General features: G+C 37.9%; 2 protein-coding genes across 3 annotated transcripts in view; one reads left to right on the top strand and one right to left on the bottom strand.

Annotated features, from left to right (window-relative positions):
- Positions 1–11,101, bottom strand: part of si:ch211-267e7.3 (ADAMTS-like protein 2) — a 39,983-nt gene extending 28,882 nt beyond the window's left edge. The window contains exon 1 of the mRNA XM_063886517.1: positions 11,009–11,101. Coding sequence (XP_063742587.1) covers positions 11,009–11,101 — 93 coding nt within the window. The remainder of the gene's footprint in view (positions 1–11,008) is intronic.
- Positions 11,102–12,838: 1,737 nt separating this feature from the next.
- rnf2 (ring finger protein 2) lies at positions 12,839–21,511 on the top strand. Of its 2 annotated transcripts, none has more exons than XM_063886441.1 (9): positions 12,839–12,954; positions 15,543–15,639; positions 15,858–16,018; positions 16,754–16,836; positions 16,920–17,052; positions 17,137–17,236; positions 17,982–18,154; positions 18,395–18,584; positions 20,292–21,511. In XM_063886441.1, exons 2-9 carry the CDS (start codon positions 15,553–15,555, stop codon positions 20,391–20,393), a joined length of 1,029 nt encoding a protein of 342 aa, XP_063742511.1. In that variant the 5' UTR covers positions 12,839–12,954; positions 15,543–15,552; the 3' UTR covers positions 20,394–21,511. The 2 variants fall into 2 exon arrangements, with proteins under 2 accessions (XP_063742511.1, XP_063742510.1); XM_063886440.1 differs by having other exon boundaries at positions 15,543–15,638; positions 15,851–16,018.
- The last annotated feature ends 135 nt before the right edge of the window (positions 21,512–21,646 follow it).

The following is a 21,646-nucleotide window of genomic DNA, read 5'->3' on the forward strand; positions in this document are numbered from 1 at the left end:
GTTTGACAAGAACCCTTCATTTTCCACACGGTGAGACGAAGAAATTGAACGTTTCATGCGATAAACTCATCAAAAAATAGCACAGTCCTCCTTTTCCATCTACTTTACGTACAAAAATGTGACAGTGAAGACACAGACGTGGCTCATCAATATGACTGAATTTAGTAAGGTGTAGTTTGTTCAGAATCAGAACCAGAATCGGTTTTATGTGTACATGTATTTTGGTATTTTGTATGTGGTGCTTACAAAGACCTGCAGAAGAAGAATATATCATTTGATAACAGCTATTTAGATCATTATTTTTAGACACTGATAACAAATTAACAATATTTCCAAATGACAAATACTATATTCTGTGTGGAGAGCTGTGATGATTTAAAAGACGTAGTGTGTAGAACAACACATCTCTTCTACACACTACGTCTTTTAAATGTATAATATACATATATGTATATCAACATATGCAGGATTTTAAAAAGAACAAGATATTGTCGGTCATCGACATGAATTGACTATTCCTTTTAACCCTTTTCACCTTGTTAAATGTTGAATAATTAATAGTTATTAAATATTTAGCTATTTACAAAGATTGGAACAGATAATAGACAACATCAAAACCTTTCATTAAGACAACTTTCTTTTTTCTTTGAATGCAGTACGTAAACATCTGATTTATTCAACACAAATACAGTGTGAAACTTACATTTAATCTGAACATTTTGGAATTTTTTTGGTTTTTCTACATCGTTCTGTTGTCTTACATATTACCCTTAATTAAAAACATCTTATTGATATTTATTGTCTCTCAGATTTACTTCACAATGCATTTGATGTTGAGGTAACCCCAAATGAACGTAAAGTAATTACAGGTTACATTACTTTCATATTTTGATACTCAGAGGAGGTTACTGATTAAACATTTTTTCCAGGAAACTAGTTATTCTAACAAAATAAAGTAACGCTTCCAACCCTTCACAGAAGTTAAAGGTCCGCTCTTCACCCCTATCTGTAAACCCAGGGTTAAATAAAGTACCATAGTGTTTGGAAAATGAGTGCTCATGGTAAATTCTCAATTGAGCAAGTATTGATTTGGTTTGCTGTGTATCAGAAGGACGTAACACATTCCAAGTCTCAGTACACACACACACACACACACACACACAAACACACACAAAGGGTGAAAATCCGACTACTGTGTGGTCTAAACAGGGTCCTAAACAATTCCACACAGGCTCCTCTCTAACCCTCTGGCCAATTCAACACACATGTAGCATTTTGGAGATAAATACACAGTAATAGTTGCTTACTATGGAGGGAATGGCAATAAGACACATCTTAATGTTTGGTAGGATGACATCGTTGCTTATGAGTACTTCTACTTTTACTTAGGAACAATAACTGAGTACTTCTACTTTTACTTAGTAAAAATAACTGAGTACTTCTACTTTTACTTAGTAAAAATAACTGAGTACTTCTACTTTTACTTAAGAACAACAAGAACTGAGTACTTCTACTTAAGAACCAGATCTGAGTACTTTACTTAAGAACCAGATCTGAGTACTTCTACTTTACTTAAGAACCAGATCTGAGTACTTCTACTTTACTTAAGAACCAGGTCTGAGTACTTCTACTTTACTTAAGAACAAGATCTGAGTACTTCTACTTTACTTAAGAACAAGATCTGAGTACTTATGCTTTTACTTAAGAACCAGACCTGAGTACTTTACTTAAGAACCAGACCTGAGTACTTTACTTAAGAACCAGTCCTGAGTACTTTACTTAAGAACCAGACCTGAGTACTTTACTTAAGAACCAGACCTGAGTACTTTACTTAAGAACCAGATCTGAGTACTTTACTTAAGAACCAGATCTGAGTACTTTACTTAAGAACCAGACCTGAGTATTTTACTTAAGAACCAGATCTGAGTACTTTAATTAAGAACCAGATCTGAGTACTTTACTTAAGAACCAGACCTGAGTACTTCTACTTTACTTAAGAACAAGGTCTGAGTACTTCTACTTTACTTAAGAACAAGATCTGAGTACTTCTACTTTACATAAGAACCAGGTCTGAGTACTTCTACTTTACTTAAGAACAAGATCTGAGTACTTCTACTTTACTTAAGAACCAGATCTGAGTACTTTACTTAAGAACCAGATCTGAGTACTTTACTTAAGAACCAGACCTGAGTACTTTACTTAAGAGCCAGACCTGAGTACTTTACTTGAGAGAAAGATCTGAGTACTTCTACTTTACTTAAGAACAAGACCTGAGTACTTCTACTTTACTTAAGAACCAGATCTGAGTACTTTACTTAAGAGCCAGACCTGAGTACTTTACTTAAGAGCCAGACCTGAGTACTTTACTTAAGAACCAGACCTGAGTACTTTACTTAAGAACCAGATCTGAGTACTTTACTTGAGAGAAATATCTGAGTACTTCTACTTTACTTAAGAACAAGATCTGAGTACTTCTACTTTACTTAAGAACCAGACCTGAGTATTTTACTTAAGAACCAGATCTGAGTACTTTACTTAGGAACCAGATCTGAGTACTTTACTTAAGAGAAAGATCTGAGTACTTCTACTTTACTTAAGAACAAGATCTGAGTACTTCTACTTTACTTAAGAACCAGACCTGAGTACTTCTACTTTACTTAAGAACCAGATCTGAGTACTTCTACTTTACTTAAGAACCAGATCTGAGAACTTTACTTAAGAACCAGACCTGAGTACTTTACTTAAGAACCAGATCTGAGTACTTTAATTAAGAACCAGACCTGAGTACTTTACTTAAGAACCAGATCTGAGTACTTTAATTAAGAACCAGACCTGAGTACTTTACTTAAGAACCAGATCTGAGTACTTTAATTAAGAACCAGATCTGAGTACTTTAATTAAGAACCAGACCTGAGTACTTTACTTAAGAACCAGATCTGAGTACTTTAATTAAGAACCAGATCTGAGTACTTTACTTAAGAACCAGACCTGAGTACTTTACTTAAGAACCAGATCTGAGTACTTTACTTAAGAACCAGACCTGAGTACTTTACTTAAGAACCAGACCTGAGTACTTCTACTTTACTTAAGAACCAGATCTGAGTACTTCTACTTTACTTAAGAACCAGATCTGAGTACTTCTACTTTACTTAAGAACCAGATCTGAGAACTTTACTTAAGAACCAGACCTGAGTACTTTACTTAAGAACCAGACCTGAGTACTTTACTTAAGAACCAGATCTGAGTACTTTACTTGAGAGAAATATCTGAGTACTTCTACTTTACTTAAGAACAAGATCTGAGTACTTCTACTTTACTTAAGAACCAGACCTGAGTATTTTACTTAAGAACCAGATCTGAGTACTTTACTTAGGAACCAGATCTGAGTACTTTACTTAAGAGAAAGATCTGAGTACTTCTACTTTACTTAAGAACAAGATCTGAGTACTTCTACTTTACTTAAGAACCAGACCTGAGTACTTCTACTTTACTTAAGAACCAGATCTGAGTACTTCTACTTTACTTAAGAACCAGATCTGAGAACTTTACTTAAGAACCAGACCTGAGTACTTTACTTAAGAACCAGATCTGAGTACTTTAATTAAGAACCAGATCTGAGTACTTTAATTAAGAACCAGATCTGAGTACTTTAATTAAGAACCAGACCTGAGTACTTTACTTAAGAACCAGATCTGAGTACTTTAATTAAGAACCAGATCTGAGTACTTTACTTAAGAACCAGACCTGAGTACTTTACTTAAGAACCAGATCTGAGTACTTTACTTAAGAACCAGACCTGAGTACTTTACTTAAGAACCAGATCTGAGTACTTTACTTAAGAACCAGACCTGAGTACTTCTACTTTACTTAAGAACCAGATCTGAGTACTTCTACTTTACTTAAGAACCAGATCTGAGTACTTCTACTTTACTTAAGAACCAGATCTGAGTACTTCTACTTTACTTAAGAACCAGATCTGAGAACTTTACTTAAGAACCAGACCTGAGTACTTTACTTAAGAACCAGACCTGAGTACTTTAATTAAGAACCAGATCTGAGTACTTTAATTAAGAACCAGACCTGAGTACTTTACTTAAGAACCAGATCTGAGTACTTTAATTAAGAACCAGATCTGAGTACTTTAATTAAGAACCAGATCTGAGTACTTTAATTAAGAACCAGACCTGAGTACTTTACTTAAGAACCAGATCTGAGTACTTTAATTAAGAACCAGACCTGAGTACTTTACTTAAGAACCAGATCTGAGTACTTTACTTAAGAACCAGATCTGAGTACTTTACTTAAGAACCAGATCTGAGTACTTTAATTAAGAACCAGATCTGAGTACTTTAATTAAGAACCAGATCTGAGTACTTTAATTAAGAACCAGACCTGAGTACTTTACTTAAGAACCAGATCTGAGTACTTTAATTAAGAACCAGATCTGAGTACTTTACTTAAGAACCAGACCTGAGTACTTTACTTAAGAACCAGATCTGAGTACTTTACTTAAGAACCAGATCTGAGTACTTTACTTAAGAACCAGATCTGAGTACTTTACTTAAGAGAAAGATCTGAGTACTTCTACTTTACTTAAGAACCAGGTCTGAGTACTTCTACTTTACTTAAGAACAAGATCTGAGTACTTCTACTTTACTTAAGAACAAGATCTGAGTACTTTACTTAAGAACCAGATCTGAGTACTTCTACTTTACTTAAGAACCAGACCTGAGTACTTCTACTTTACTTAAGAACCAGATCTGAGTACTTTACTTAAGAACCGGATCTGAGTACTTTACTTAAGAACCAGACCTGAGTACTTTAATTAAGAACCAGATCTGAGTACTTTACTTAAGAACCAGACCTGAGTACTTTACTTAAGAACCAGATCTGAGTACTTTACTTAAGAACCGGATCTGAGTACTTTACTTAAGAACCGGATCTGAGTACTTTACTTAAGAACCAGATCTGAGTACTTTACTTAAGAACCAGATCTGAGTACTTTACTTAAGAACCAGATCTGAGTACTTTACTTAAGAACCGGATCTGAGTACTTTACTTAAGAACCAGATCTGAGTACTTTAATTAAGAACCAGACCTGAGTACTTCTACTTTACTTAAGAACCAGATCTGAGTACTTTACTTAAGAACCGGATCTGAGTACTTTACTTAAGAACCAGACCTGAGTACTTTACTTAAGAACCAGATCTGAGTACTTTACTTAAGAACCAGATCTGAGTACTTTACTTAAGAACCAGATCTGAGTACTTTACTTAAGAACCAGACCTGAGTACTTTACTTAATAACCAGACCTGAGTTCTTTACTTAAGAACCAGACCTGAGTACTTTACTTAAGAACCAGACCTGAGTACTTTACTTAAGAACCAGACCTGAGTACTTTACTTAAGAACCAGACCTGAGTACTTTACTTAAGAACCAGATCTGAGTACTTTACTTAAGAACCAGATCTGAGTACTTTACTTAAGAACCAGACCTGAGTACTTTACTTAAGAACCAGATCTGAGTACTTTACTTAAGAACCAGACCTGAGTACTTTACTTAAGAACCAGATCTGAGTACTTTACTTAAGAACCAGACCTGAGTACTTTACTTAAGAACCAGACCTGAGTACTTTACTTAAGAACCAGACCTGAGTACTTTACTTAAGAACCAGATCTGAGTACTTTACTTAAGAACCAGATCTGAGTACTTTACTTAAGAACCAGATCTGAGTACTTTACTTAAGAACCAGACCTGAGTACTTTACTTAAGAACCAGATCTGAGTACTTTACTTAAGAACCAGACCTGAGTACTTTACTTAAGAACCAGACCTGAGTACTTTACTTAAGAACCAGACCTGAGTACTTTACTTAAGAACCAGACCTGAGTACTTTACTTAAGAACCAGATCTGAGTACTTTACTTAAGAACCAGATCTGAGTACTTTACTTAAGAACCAGATCTGAGTACTTTACTTAAGAACCAGACCTGAGTACTTTACTTAAGAACCAGATCTGAGTACTTTACTTAAGAACCAGACCTGAGTACTTTACTTAAGAACCAGACCTGAGTACTTTACTTAAGAACCAGACCTGAGTACTTTACTTAAGAACCAGACCTGAGTACTTCTCCCCCTCTGCCTGTACTGAAACTGTATTCCTTATACAGTTTCAGTGCAGCTCTCTCCTGCTGGAATGAGTTACAGTGCTGAGCTACACTGTTGGACAGGCTGTCATGCATGTTAACGTTTATGATAGAAATCGACTCAGAAATGGCCATTTAAAGCATGGTTTAAGGTTGCAAAGTTCAAACTGAAAATGTTAATTCCGAGGGCTGGGTTTTTAACAGGTTGAAAATATGAGTATACATTATTATTTAGCACGTTGGCCAATAAACCTTTGACTGCACACAGCCGTTACCTGCAGAGTGAGGAGGCGGTTGAATCGAGCAAATCCTCTTCACTCGAGACATTCATACCGTTAAATAATAGTGTTACCTCACTGATGCGATGGTGCATTATGTTTGAGTGGAAGTATTTGCAAAGAAGTTGGATCATATGTCTTTTTCTTTGCCAACAATGAGATTTTAGATGTCCTGCCAGTTGTTGTAAGCTTTACTTTTCAACTGTTGCCATCCAGTGGGTGTGTAGCCAATTATGTGTTTACACCCAGACCTCTTTTAACTCACACTACAGTATGTTTTTTTGTCTTTCATTGGCATGTTTTGAAAGACCGGATGACAAACGCGGTGCTTAACAGACAAACGATAAATTAGTGCTGGGTTCCTTCATGTGCACAAGTCGAGTGTGAGAAGGAAAATCGTCTGCAAACAATTGTTGTCTCCTTGACTCTCATGCAGTCAAACTGTGGGAGCCTTTTGGTCAGGCACAGGATCAATGGTGCTTATTTAGTAAAGTGTTGTAAAGTGCTGCCAAATGGTAAGTCAGGGATGTATGTTTATTCAGAGTCTATCCTGCTGTCTATGAGTAATGATTCAACTCTTTGCTTCTTATAGGAACTGTTCATATCACTAGATACTATTCTAATAAGACATTATCAGATTACTGTTCATTGAAAAAAGAAAAAAAACTAGATTAAAAAAAAGAGACATGGATGAAAAATGTCCCATACCAATCTTACTGTTAGGTTCAGGCTGTTGGAAGTAATGGATTACATGTAACAAGATTACGTAATGAGGATACAAATGAAAAACATAAATGTATTCCTTTACAGTTACTTTAAAAAAAGACGTTTTTATAGATGACTGTTACATTTCTAGGATCAGATGTTGTCTCTCCTCTGTCAGCTGTTCTGTTCTGTAGGCTAATACTTTACTTTTACACCTACTGCCTGAATCTGCTTCATGGTTTTCTCTTTCTTTGGTTCATTTGTTCTGTTTTTAATTCAGCAGGTGAACCTATATGTTCATAAAATAGTGTGAGAATTGTTTTATCCTATCAATAAAACAACTCCTGATCCTAAATATCTTGGTTTCTTCTTTTCTACGGTCACGTTGTTCTGTTGTCTTACATAACACACTGAAGTAAAAACATCTTATTGATTTTAGTTTTTATTGAATTTCCTGAAATTTGATATTAAGGTAATCCAAAAGTAACAGAAAGTAATCAGGTTACATTACTTTTATTATTTGATAATCAGATTGATTAATGATTGTTTGTTTTTACAGGTTACTAGTAATTGAATTCATTTTTAAAGTAACCCACCTAATCATGTTTAGAAGTGAACTTAGTAACCATATGTTCGTGTTTGCTGATTAAAAGATAAGAGATAAGATAAGATTTACTGACAATAAGACACAAATGACACGTCTTACAATGAACCTGTTATTAACATGACTTACATAAGTCACCATCTTCCTGAAACATGCACAGTTGCATGCATTGTTTCTGCCACATGGATGAAGTGGTATTGTGAACAAAGCTTCTGTTTTTAGCTAAGCACCATAAACAGACAGCCCGGTTCAATTGGGGGAAGAATGGCAGACAAAACACACACCTCAGAAAGTATTCATACACAGTATCAGGTCATGTTAAAACCCCCATTTATAAGCCTTGAATAGGCAATCAAATATAAATATTTTGGAAAATTCATTGATTGCTATTTTCTGTGTCATGTCACAGCTATATTACAATGTTATTAGAACCCTATTACAGCCATATTGCACATTAAAACAGCCCTATCACACCCATATATCCGTTATCACAACCGTATTACAGCCATATTATACCCTTGTTACAATGGTATTACATCTATATTACACACATATTGTGCTGAGATTACAATGTTATTGCACCTTTTTTACACATGAATGCCTGTCAAATGACTATATCCCCAGAATACCATTTAAGGGATTATTTAAATAATTTACCTCATGTTTTACCTTTAACCAGTGGTGAAAAGTAACTAAGTACATTAACTCAAGTACTGTAATTAAATACAATTTTGAGCGACTTTATACTTCTACTCCACTACATTTAACAGCTTTAGCTACTTTAAACTAAATGTATCTCTAAAAAATAAACTAGTGGACAAACGCAAGTCATAAAAGACTCCAATTATTTAAATATTTTACAAAAAGTAAATCAGAACTTTTGTCTACAACAGTTAAATGCTACTTGATGCAACAATATTATCTAGAAATATATAAATATAATTATATATATATTTTTGAATGATTACTTTTACTTTTATACTTAAAGTACATTAGCTGATAATGCTTTTACTTAGGTAAGAAGTAAGATTTACTAAGATTTTGAATGCAGGATTTTTACTTGTAATGATATATTTTGACAATAATGTAATTGTACTTTTTCTCAAGTAAAGTATCTGAATACTTCTTCCACCTCTGCCTTTGAACATGTAATGTAAACACAGCTCACACAGTCAGTGCCGCCGCTCCCATAACGCGCATTACGCGCTGTGCGTAGGGCACCAAGTGTCGAGGGGGCACCACCAAAAATAGCCTAATGAAAAATCGTCATAATAATTATAAGGCCGAAATTATTTCAGTAGACTATAGAAATATGAGGCACTTTTTAGGCATACTACTCAAAGGTACCGATGGTGCCCCCCTCTCCCCTCCCCCCTCCCCTCCCCACTCACACAAACACAAACGAAAACACAATCTGCACAATCTGCGTCCCAAGCGCCCTGTGGGTGCCCTTGCTGTCAGTGGTCTTTTGGATTACTCGACATTTTTGGAAATGAAAAGGCAACAGGAGTCAGGAGCAGAAAAAAGAAAAAAGAGGAAACAGCGAGATGATGATGCCCGTGCATCACTTGCAGGTAAGTGTCCACGTTTAATCTTTCTTAAATACGGGAAATATGTGCAGCTAGTGTAAAGCTTAGCCTATGCATACACCTTGAACTAGCTGACGTTATTGCTAATGTTAGCAAACTCAAATAGCCTATGTGTTATAACTTAGGGGCAAGCTAAATTGAGATTTTGCTGTTAAAAATTATAACTGCATTTTGCAAGTAACTGATGCCAGTTAGCCGTTACTTTACTTTAGATATTGAATAGTAGACAGTTTATGGTTTATTTTGACGTGACGGTGGCCAATACTTTCTCAGTAACAGTTAGCAGTCATTGCACTAGGTAGGCTAACAATTCTGGCTTCAGACCATTTATCACTGTGTGGCGTGAAATTAATAGTGTTTAGCCAGGCATTTAGAAAAGTTTACATAGCATTTGAGAAAGTATATTTTATTTTGGAGTTTGCAATGCCAATGCATAATAAACCCACGGCCATCTTTAGGATTGTCATTCGGTAGAATTCAGCAAAATAGGCTACAGTCTCACATAAATAAGGTTAGGTGTTCTATGTGCAATGGGACAGAAAAGGGTTCGTGATAATGTGAAGCCTGTAGCTACTGCTACAGCTAGCTTAGCTATATCTGAGAGTGACAGAAGATACATGACTAAATTAACTGGCGTTTTGATTGCATTTATATCATGCAAAGGCATGGACGACATCTGTCGGTGAAATAGAAAAACGTTTTGTAGTAAACAAAATGCCCTCCTAACCATATTGTATTCAATTAAATGTAGAGTTTAATAGTCTTGTGTAAGGTGTATCATTTTGCTTTTATTCCTTTTATTCCTGTTGTTAAGATATACATATAAAATATCCATTATGAATGATATAAAGCAAACATTATTATTAAATTGTGTACAATATTGCAACTCATTCTATAATGTTTTTATATTAGATTAGATAAGATTGATCAAATAGTTGATATATAAGTAATAAAGGGGGAGAGCTCCTTGGTTGCATGCTTTCAGTTTTAAATCTTTATTTTCTTTTTTGGTATAAGATTCTTTATTTGAATATTTTGTCTCTTTCTATACTGATCTTTTTTCTTCGTATTTCTAAATTAATGCAGGGTCAATGCTGAAATAGCCTACGTTCAAGCGGGAGCACGAGGCCAAGAAGAGGTGCATTGGTTTCAAATGTCAAAAGTTTGTTGTTTTGCTGTGTGTTTGCTGCTGCTATTGTTTTATATGTTTGGTAATAAAAAAGTTAAACTTTTCCGCGAATGTTTTTTTATTGGGGGGGGGGGGGGGGAGGGCATCATGAAGGAATTATGCTTAGGGCACCAAAATGGCTAGCAGCGGCACTGCACACAGTCCTTCATTCCCCGCTGCTGCATGCCTACAGCATCCCAGCAGCGTTCATACTAGAAACTTTTCTAGGAGCTTCGCCGAAGGGAACAGTGACATTCCCGCATTTGGGAACAGTTAGCCTGCCTTCACATACACAATTACACTTATAGGTTTTTTTCGAAGTTTATCTTAGGCCTTATTGTTGCTGTGTTAATTATATATGAGTTGACTGGAATTACTTCACAGTGAAAACTACACAGTGCCCTTGACAATAAGCAAGACAGAATCCAAGTGACAGACTGAGAGTAACTAGCAAACTCCCCAGTCCCCCTTTTGCAAATGGACACCGCTTCAAAGGGGGGAACAAACAGCTCTTATTTACCTTAACGGGCCAGTTGCTGGTGAGCGGGAGAACCGGGAGGTGTAGCAGGAGAAAGGAACAGACCAGGAGAGCTAAGCCTCCGTTACCGAACATGGTTCATTCATGTCATGAAGCGACTACACTTCCCCTCCCCTTACCTCCTCTCCCCTCCTCACTCCTCTCCTTCTCCGCTCCTTCCTCCTCCCCCTTTGATGTAGCCACGCCCTCGGGTCGCGCTCGCGCGCGTCTTTGATACGCACGCGCCACACAACACCCCTACTTCGGCTTCACTATGACATCCATATGGTGTGTGGACGGTTTGGGAGCTGTATTATGAGTTTGTGTTCTCAATTTATTACGTTTTTCAAGTTTTGTTACAGATTAAGGACTAATATGACATGATATGCTGTATGCCAACATTGTTCAGCACAAATGAATTCACTCTTAAAGAAGAATCGGAGGATGAAACCCTCTTTATTGGTCACACATGCACACAGCAGGGAAATGTGCCCTCTGCATTTAATCCATCCTATCACTAGAGCAGTGGGCTATACATAAAGAGATATACAAAAATGTAATGTGACGTTTAGACTATTGCAAAGCTTTAATATGTGAGCTTAATTATACACAGTGGCATGTTTTCCAAAGCGTTGATTGATTATTTTATTTATTATAAAATCCACCATAATATTTAGTGACTACTGACTATGTTTGAGGATGAACGTCAACTGAAGATCTGTCTGACAGCACACTGTCTACACAGTTAAATCAGTTTTAAAAATCGATATGTTCTAAAGATGTAGCCTATTTGCAATAATTTTCTTATAATTTAATTCTTGTTAGCTTTCCTCCTACTTAACGAGAGCCCAATTTTATCAACTTGTTACCTTATAATGCAAAAAAGGAATACAATGTTTACATTTTGTTAATGGTGGGCTGGCCAATCAAAGTACATTGGCTTTTTCTACAATTCTACATGTTAATCTGTATATTAATATTGTATATTCATACATTTAATTTGTACATAATATACTGTTCTGTTTTGTTAAGTTGTTCATTTTGTACTGTTTATACATATTTTTTTAACGTTTATTTTTAATAAAATTGTATTTCACGTGCAATGCTTATCTACATGCTGTTTGAAAAAAATAATTTCCCAAACTTGGTTTAATAAAATTATCCTATCTTATGATCTTACAACTTCTTTGTATCTGTTTTTTAATAACTAATTCATTCAATGTATTTGTCATTATCATTTGAACAGCTTTGCAGAACTCATGCATTTAAAATGAAAATGGTTGAGTTTATTTATCCTTCCAAAAAGCTTACAAACAATCAATATTATACATAGTTTGACTAACAAATCACAAATGAATACTTATTAAGTAACCAACTTGCAGCAGCCATCATATTTAATATGCTCCAACAGAGTGTTAAAATATTCCAATGGTAACAAGATGACAAGCGTGAGTACTGAATAAATAAATAAATGAAGTCTCTGATATGCAAATCTGAAGGGGTGGTATGAAAGAGAAGAGAGGCAAAAGTGACTCAAAAGAAAGCTTCCATTTTTCCTATCCCTTAATTATGAACAAATAATTTCATTTAAAATAAAACAGCTTTATATTTGAGCCAAAAGATCAGGATATGTCGGCTGGGATTTTTTTCTTTTTGCCAGTGTATTTAAGGGTTGTCATGGTTGAATTATTTCAGACATTGATTTATTATTGGGTGGCTCTGATACAGTGCGCGCATGTATGGTGTGTTTTCCCAAAATACGGTTATTTTAAATGAAAGGATGAAATAGCCTGCCTGTTTTCTTCAACACCCACCCACAATTTGATTAGGGACCCTGGGGCGCGTTGGCAAAGCGCCTCAATTTCCCAGACTACATTTCTTCTTCTACAGCCGCCATATTGCTGCCTAAACGCGCAGGCTGGATCGGCTCGTATCCACAACTGAAAATTGTAAGTATAGAAACAATCATATGTTATACAATGTGGGATTATATCGTTTGTCTGTCTGAATGTATGTGTCAGAGACCGTTTGAATACGAGTTTGCAGATGTTTAAAATATGGAGAAACGTTTAAATAAGCGTATAGTGCAAGCGAGAGGCTGGTGCGGCGGCTCTTTCTCTGTTGTTGTTTTTCCCTCGGTGTCACAGCTACAAATTACATTCACAACCCCCTCGCCATATTTTAAACATTTAGTATCATAAGCTGTAATGTTACTCAAAGCGATAGTTGAACACACAAGCTGCATTTGTTTTCTCTCGGATACGTACAGGCTGTACCAGAATGCGCTTCTAATGTTAGCATTACGGAGAACAGCTAGCTTCTCTGTTAGCCACTTAGCATTAGCCGAACCCCACAAATTGTACGTGGAATCTGTGCGCGGGGTCTGTTTTTTGATCTGTAAATGATTCGGTAGTACTAAAAACATAAACTGAATCAAATGTCAATGTATAACTAAATGCTGCTTGTCTTGTGCAAGCTATCAAAGTTAGCTATTACCACTAACATACGCAGTACATGTTGTTGGAGTCAGTTTAATAGCACATTGGGTTTTGTTTATTGACATCAGTCACTGGTTTCTGTAAGGTTACCATGACGGCACAAGGTTCATGTCCCCGTGGTAATGTTTTGTTTAATTTGATATTGTATGGACCAGACCATATTGTCTGTAGGATGACCACATCTATAGCAAACTAAGAGTAGATACCACGTTTACAATCTATGTTTCTAGGCCTACCTATTTGTCTTTTCTAACGCTAAGTAGGACTATTACTCATGGACCACCAAGCTTAACACTATTGTGGGATACCCCTGGTTGACTAGAATAGAATTCCAGCTATGCAACACACAAAGGTCTCAGGTTGCATGGACAGAGGCAAAAGCAATTCTTTAAATTGTCAATGGAACTAAATATGTAAGTACGGATGTTTGGGTTATTCATGACATATGTTAGTCCTGTTGTCCTAATGGTGCGTTCACACTGGACGCGATGCGATTTTTGGGTGCGTCGCGATTACATGTAAAGACGGTGAGAGGCGCGAATTCGCTCCAGCGGCGCGCATGAAGCGGGTGACGCGGCGCGAGTCGCGATTGCAGCGATTGAAGGGGTCCGCATCAATCGCGAGTGTTCTCGCGTTAACCAATCATCGGTACGGATCTCAGCCTGGCGTCTCTGACGTTCAATCAGAAAACCAAAACATATGTGTGCTTAACGTTAGCCGTTATGACACAGAGCCCCCAGCTCCTCATATCTGTTCAGAAACGGGAGAAAAGTTATACATGTACAAACCACAGACTGTCAATGGCATGGTGAATTCAGTCGATGCTTTATTTATGTCTGCATGATTTTGTTCTGTGTGGACGGAGCAGCTACAACGTGAGCTTAGCCGCATCAATCCGATCTCCATTCAGAAAACACACATTTCAAAGGGATTTTCGTCTGCCGTCTTGTGATGAGACGTGTTAAAGCATTAATTCATGGATTTTACCAACCGGTATCAGTGTGGTTTTAGTTCGGCATTATTATTAAACGTGTAGAACAATTAAATCACGGTCAAATATGTTCATGTTGTTGTAGTTGGTGTCTACCTTAGTATTTGAATGACGCGAGTAAACAGAAATGACAGCGGCGGTGAAACTCGAGTGATAAAGCCATGCGAATATTTGCATCGCGTCCGGTGTGAACGCACCACTATTCTAGCTCTTTCATTTGGAAAATGTTTTTCTCTAGTTCTACCTTTGTTGATTGGAAAACAAAAAGGTCTACGCAAGGGGGGGGAATATGAAATATTAAGATGTATACCACTGTCAATTGTTAAGAAACCATAAAAATGCATACACATACACACTTTGATATGATAATGACCTTTTGTGTCTTATAAAGACCAGCGCTGTCAAATTCAGGTGTTTCCTAAACTTCTTGAGTGTCTTCACTTTCACTGCGTGCGGTATCCACCTGTAAAATAAGATCTGGGCATTAATCTCATCCATTGGTGCTTCTAAATTCATCCTCATATAAATGTGTTTCGTATATTTACTAATCTTGTCCCTTTATATATGTTATTGAGTTCCAGTTTCTCACAAATGGAGTTTAACTGACATGCACATTTTAAGCATACTGCACTGTGTACAACTATTAAATCAAAGCTTAATGTAAATGGAAACAACAACGTTTTGAACATGTGTTCTTTAGAAAAGTCTATTTGTTTTAATTGAAACTTGATTAATTTCCCAAGTTGTCCATTTCGCTTCGTAATTTATAGACATTTTTTTTTAAATGGATAAGATTGTGTTTTGCTAACTGCGTGCAAACCTATTCCTATAGGTGTGTGTAATGACAAAGCTGTGGGCCTGCGGATAACTAACGCACAAACATATATAATAATGGGAATGTTCTTTTGCTGATGTATTGTACAGATCTGTTTCCTAAGCGTTTTGCTCTACGAAATGCACAAGATAAAGCAAATTAGTTAGTATTATTGTCATTGCCATCTGTAATAAACATCATGAAATTACAAAAAAATAAACATTTGTGTTTCAGTGTTGCAGTGATGACACAGACGGTTCAAACCAACGGGGTTCAGCCCCTCAGTAAGACCTGGGAGCTGAGTCTGTACGAGCTGCAGAGAACTCCACAGGTAACAATTCATAGTATTTTATTTCATTCAAGTGTTTTTATCAAAAATCTCTTATTGACATGTTTTCCTCATTTATAAATTAATTTGCTTATTTTTAACACATGGAGGGCCACCCAGGTATTCCTAAAAAAACAAGCAGAGCATTGTCAACCCCTCCAGAGAGAGATGTATCTTTGTGCGTACTAACCTTCATCTGGATCTGTTTCGTACTGGCACAGGAGGCGATAACAGATGGACTGGAAATAGCAGTGTCGCCCCGGTCCTTGCACAGCGAACTCATGTGTCCTATCTGCCTGGACATGCTGAAGAACACAATGACAACCAAAGAATGTCTGCACCGCTTCTGCGCTGATTGTATCATCACAGCTTTAAGATCTGGGTACGTTTCCCCCTGCAGGAGAGCTTTCTCCTACCCCTTGTCCATCAAAGCTGTTCCAGGCCTGGTTCAGAGCCGATGCCTGATTGCAAACCATTTTTGTGCTGTGTTGCCGACCCTCAAAACGGGTTACCATTTGGAACGAACACTCTGCTGGGCTGGAACCACATTAGAAACAGTTATGCTGGTGGCTGGAGGATGATTAACCCGAGTAATAGCAGTCTTTACAAGCAGTAGTGCTGATTTGCAAAGTGACTCTAACGTGATCACACATGTATACAAAGTCACACAACACTAACCAGGCATGAGTGTTTTTTTTACCATACTTTTAATGACGAAACCTGTTTGCTATCCTTGACCGGTTTGAAGAGCAGTACAATGCTTCTGTGGCAAAAGCTGCCTTTCTTTCGTTGTTTTTTTTTTGCAGCCATCGGGTGTTGGCATGTCATACTCACCAAGTGAGATCATAGTGACAAATGCCACAATGATAACAAATACACGAATATCTTTAGCCTAACAGAACAGCTTTAGAAATCCTCACAGCCACTGGAACACAAAGAGCAACCATGAGCTATTTCTATGTTTGTAAACAATGTGAACCTTTTCTTTACATATTATATATTCAGGTCTACTCACCTCTGCAGATATTGGCCCTGAAGTTAAATCCAAATGTGTTGCATCACAATTAAGAGTTGTCATGGTTTGATAGACCATTGGTTTCTTTTGTCCTCCCTGCAGTAATAAAGAGTGTCCTACATGTCGTAAGAAGCTGGTTTCCAAGAGGTCGCTGCGTCCAGACCCCAACTTTGATGCTCTGATAAGTAAGTTACCACAGCAGGTAAAAGGAGGTTTAATTACTCTGCAAAAAACTAATTTTTTATTCATTTAATTTTTCCCATTTCAGGCAAGATTTATCCCAGCCGTGACGAGTATGAAGCCCACCAAGAGAGGGTGTTGGCTCGCATCAGCAAACACAACAACCAGCAAGCCCTGTCCCACAGCATAGAGGAGGGGCTGAAGATCCAGGCCATGACCAGGTACACACTCACCTCTACACACACACAATGACAATGCAAACATAAGAGTGTGTCCTCTCATGGTTGGACTTTTGTTTCCTTCAGACTGCAGCGTGGTAAGAGACATACAGTGGAGAATGGGAGCGGGGCCGAGGACAACGGAGACTCCTCCCACTGTAGCAATGCCTCTGTCCATAGCAACCAGGTATGTTATCATATGTAACCTTATGCTGGCTGTAATAATTATGGTATACAGTAGTTGCTAGGCTGAACTTGTGATGATTGGACTGAAGAGATGTGGTTACTGTTGAGATGCACTCACAGGGAAGCATGAAACGTTCAGGATGTGAATACTGTTATAGATTAGTGCAGGAGTGAGTTCTAAAACCTGGATTGAGTTCACGTTTTAGCACTTCCAGTTCATCGCCTCAAAGGTTTTTAGAACGTGGTTTTTCTGTGGTTAACACAAGATGAAACGATTTCTCATTTGGGTGCAGAAGTAAATACACCACTAGTGTGAAGTTTCTATGTATCATCCACTATTAAACGTCATCACGCGGAGCATTAGCTGCCTTGAGCTTAGTGGTGGTGATGCACAGCCATGCATGTATACTTCAAAAGTCATCAGAATCGGGTTTATTGCCAGGTGCATTTACGCATACAAGGAATTTGATTTGGTGTCTGCTGGTGGGTACATAAACAACTTAAGAAAATCATTTGTAAAAAATATAAAGATAATAAAGATAAGTATTTATAAAGTGGTGTTGGGATCATCCTGCTGAACAAAGTGTGTATTATAATGGTGTGTTTGCCAAACTTTATGCAATATAGCAAAATCAAATGTAAAGATCCGTCATTCATCACTGCTTTTTTATTGGGGAGGGGAATATGTTTTGTCCTCGTAGGAATGCTATGTTCTAAAATTAAAATAAAAAAAATCTTTCCCCCAGGAGGCAGGTCCCAGCATTAAGCGCACCAAGACCAGCGACGACAGCGGGCTGGACATGGACAACGCCGCAGAGAACGGGGGCGTGGACTCTGTGATTGACGGTGGAGCCAGCGAGATAGAGCTGGTGTTCAGGCCACACCCCACCCTGATGGAGAAGGACGACGCCCAGAACAGGTAGAGTCCCCCTCACTTAAGCTGCATTTATAGAGAGTCTTTGAATCCCACCAAAGAGCTTTACAGCAGTCAGCATTTAATATTAGCCAGAATACACTGTGCAGTTGTGGCGTGGCATGTTGTGTTTTGCTAAAAAGTAAAGTAAAACACCGTAAAACTGCTCTCATTAAATCAGTCCTGTTTGGTTACAATGTGCCTGCCTGCTTATTTCTGTATGTGTGAATGATCGTGTGTCCGCAGCGTGGAGTTTGTCCCTCGCTACATCAAGACGTCCGGTAACGCCACAGTGGATCACCTCTCCAAATACCTGGCTGTCCGACTCGCTCTGGAGGAGCTGAGGAGAAACGCAGAGGCCAGTCCTGTCAACGTGGAGGCAGCTTCAGAGAAACAGTACACCATCTACATACCTACCGCTGCAAACCAGTTCACTGTGAGTACACACGCGCTATATATTTATTCCAATCTCAACTATTGCACATGAATGCACCGTTATGGTTCCTATAAACCATCTCTATTTTCTTCCTGCAACACTAGAAATTACCTTCTTTTTTTTGAGACATTTTTTATTACATCCTACAAAGAAATCTGAGAAATATCTGTGGCTCTGCGACCCATGCTGGATAATATGCAGCGAGCAGTTCATTGAAACCAAACGCACCCCAGCAGGGTGATCAGGGCCCTGCTTAATACACAGTTACTCGCTAAGTCAATAATTCACAACTTGTTGATTTCAAAATGATTGTATTGCTTCCACTAATAAAAAATACTCCATGTGTAGTATAACTTAAACAAAACTTAAAATGACGGCAGCACTGATTAAGGTTTACTGTAACTGTCCAAGTCCGTGAAAAATAAAATAATTCTCCATGAACCAGTCCTTAAACACTGCCAGAGCCCATACCGTGTTCCCTTTAGTGTTTACTTCCTGTGTGCGGTCGAATAGTCAAAAAATCAGCTCCTATCGTCTATTCCTGTCCACTATTCCTTGACCTTTGCGAGAAACGTCACTGGGTAAAGGAATAGTGGATAGGAGAATTCAAAAGGACTATGGAAAAGAGACTGTGGTGCTTTGAGAATCCAACTTACACTATCCCACGTATTTATGATGAAGCACGTTATTAATGTGCGTCTGCTGTGGGGAACTACAGCTTCTATAAAGCGGACTACTGAAAGTGCATCTACTCTGCACCGTGCTCTGATGGGGCTGCTTATGCTTTATGAACGAGGACAATAGAGAGACATATATTCTTCATTACAAAGGCTGGAATTGAAATAAAAAAGGAAACTTGTGCTGTCCCCCTCACCCCCCGGTCCACATGTATTAACCCACATGAATCCCAATACGTATGATTATATTTTAAAATAAATACAAACGTGTTTATTATAAACTAGTTATGCCTTAACCTATCACTTTGAATATCACAATTCAAACATGTTCCTTTTGATTAGTACAGTGCTGAACGTTGAAAACAGAGCACTTTAGTAACATACGGCATACATTTTAAACTGCTTAATAAGGACCGTAACTTTCATGATACACATTTCTCCGTCACGATCGTTTGTTTCTGTGAACGGCAGAATGTTGTGTGACGGTAAATGTTGCCGCCGCAATGCATTGTGGGACAGCATTTTCTCCTTTCCTTTCTTAAAGGAAGATCCAGTGTTTCCTAAACTCATTATATAATAAAGGTTATAAAGGAAGTTTCAAAGCTCCTTTCCTATCATCTAGAGAATTCAAACAGCTCTTATCATGGCTGCCACTGAGGTACTTCCGGGTCATTTTGCTCCGTTAGGAACCTTCCTAAGATATACTGACTATTCCACCGTACCCCCTGTCTGTCTCCTGCTGTTCCCTTTAGTGTTGTCTGTCTGTCTGTCTGTATTCCTTCTCTCGTTTTCTTTTGTTCTTTTTCTCTTTTCAACGTAGCCGTGTAACATTTAAATGTATATCAGGGAAGTATTCTAGAGTAGTGGAGGGTTAAGGCTAAGTTTGTATACATAGGCACTGGACATGATGTATTAGATGAGCTGTGTTAGTGCAGACTGGAGGATATGACACAGGTCTGGGGGTCAGGGGGTCAGGACAGAGATGCTGGGGGCCCTCACGGATCTTTCATGTGTCAACCTCTGTCCCCAGGTTCTGAACGGGTCCTTCTCTCTGGAGCTGGTCAGCGAAAAGTACTGGAAGGTGAACAAACCCATGGAGCTGTACTTTGCTCCTACTAAAGAACACAAGTAGACTCACACACATAAAACACACACACACACACACACACTCGGCAGTAGGAAGTAAACACATGGACTCGGCTACACATGCACACACACTAACGAGGAGAGGAGTGTGTGTCTCTGAAGGAGATGAGAGGGGGCTGAAACCCCTCCAAAGGACTCTTGTAAAAAGAAAAACAATTCTGTTTTATATTCTCTGTATCTTTCTCCGTGTCTCTTTCTATCCTCTGTAGACTGCAGCAGATCAGCACAGCTGCACATCGCTTCAGTATTTCTTAGTCTCCTCCAGTATTTTGCTCCCCATGTGGTTTCAGTCCAACATAAGCTAGCTGAAAGAAACGGAGGAAAATATTTGCTCGCAGATTCCTCTGAAACCCACCGTCAGTATCTGAAATATTGTCAAAATAGGGCATACATCTAATCTGATTCATAAGGGCCTGTGCTTCTCCACTGAGCACAGACATCCAACATGAATCCCACATGTATGGAAGCAAAGAAAGGCCAAAATTAAGTAAATGTAATGCTTACTGAAAGTGTAAAATGTAATTGCTACTGAATAGAGGGTTAATATTCAATTATCGGTGAAAAGTATTTAACTATCTGCATTCATGTGGGTTGGATTCCCTCTTATAAAGTCATTTCAGGTATTAAAAAAATAAGTTGAGGATTCCTATTGGCTCCCTACTTTGATCACATGACTTCCTCAGGCTGAAGTGATTATCCCTCAGTACTTTTAGTTAATTTAGTTACTTTTAGTCAAAAGAAACCTGGTGTTCTGAATTTTCAACGTTTTCCCCACAAAGCAGACAGGTTTCAAAGTAAAATATTTTAATTTTCAACATAGTGGTTACATTTTATAAATAGGTGCTTATTAATTTCAAAAGACGGGGCCTTCCTTTGCTTCCTTAGAGAATCCTCTCTCACCTCTGTTCCCATCACACTGTAGCACAGAGCTCTGACCAGCAGGGGGCGTTACAAGCATATCCAAATTCCTCTCTGGTGAATAAAGCGCCACACATTGCCTCGGGCATTTAGTTGTTTTTCTTTGAGGGGGCTCCCCGAATATGTTTTGTGTTTTCTCAACAGTTGTTTCTCCTAAATAAAACTAGTGGCTGGTGAAGCTTTGAATGTCTGCAATGTTTTTGTCAGAGAAGACTGTTCCCGGGATCGAGGAGGAAACACTTCCTCTTTTTTAGTTTGTATAAAATAACTCCTCTCAGCTGTTGTGCTGATCTGTTGCCTGTAGAAACTGTCCTAATATCT

Source organism: Eleginops maclovinus, chromosome 6 (genome assembly GCF_036324505.1).
Source record: "Eleginops maclovinus isolate JMC-PN-2008 ecotype Puerto Natales chromosome 6, JC_Emac_rtc_rv5, whole genome shotgun sequence".
NCBI lineage: Eukaryota > Metazoa > Chordata > Actinopteri > Perciformes > Eleginopidae > Eleginops > Eleginops maclovinus.

Bases quoted from the DNA above. Each gene is read 5' to 3' on its own strand.
- rnf2 (XM_063886440.1), top strand. From the start codon at position 15,553: ATGACACAGACGGTTCAAACCAACGGGGTTCAGCCCCTCAGTAAGACC. The intron at 16,837-16,919 runs GTAAGTTACCAC...TTCCCATTTCAG, and splicing joins CAACTTTGATGCTCTGATAA to GCAAGATTTATCCCAGCCGT. The intron at 18,155-18,394 runs GTAGAGTCCCCC...GTGTGTCCGCAG, and splicing joins AAGGACGACGCCCAGAACAG to CGTGGAGTTTGTCCCTCGCT.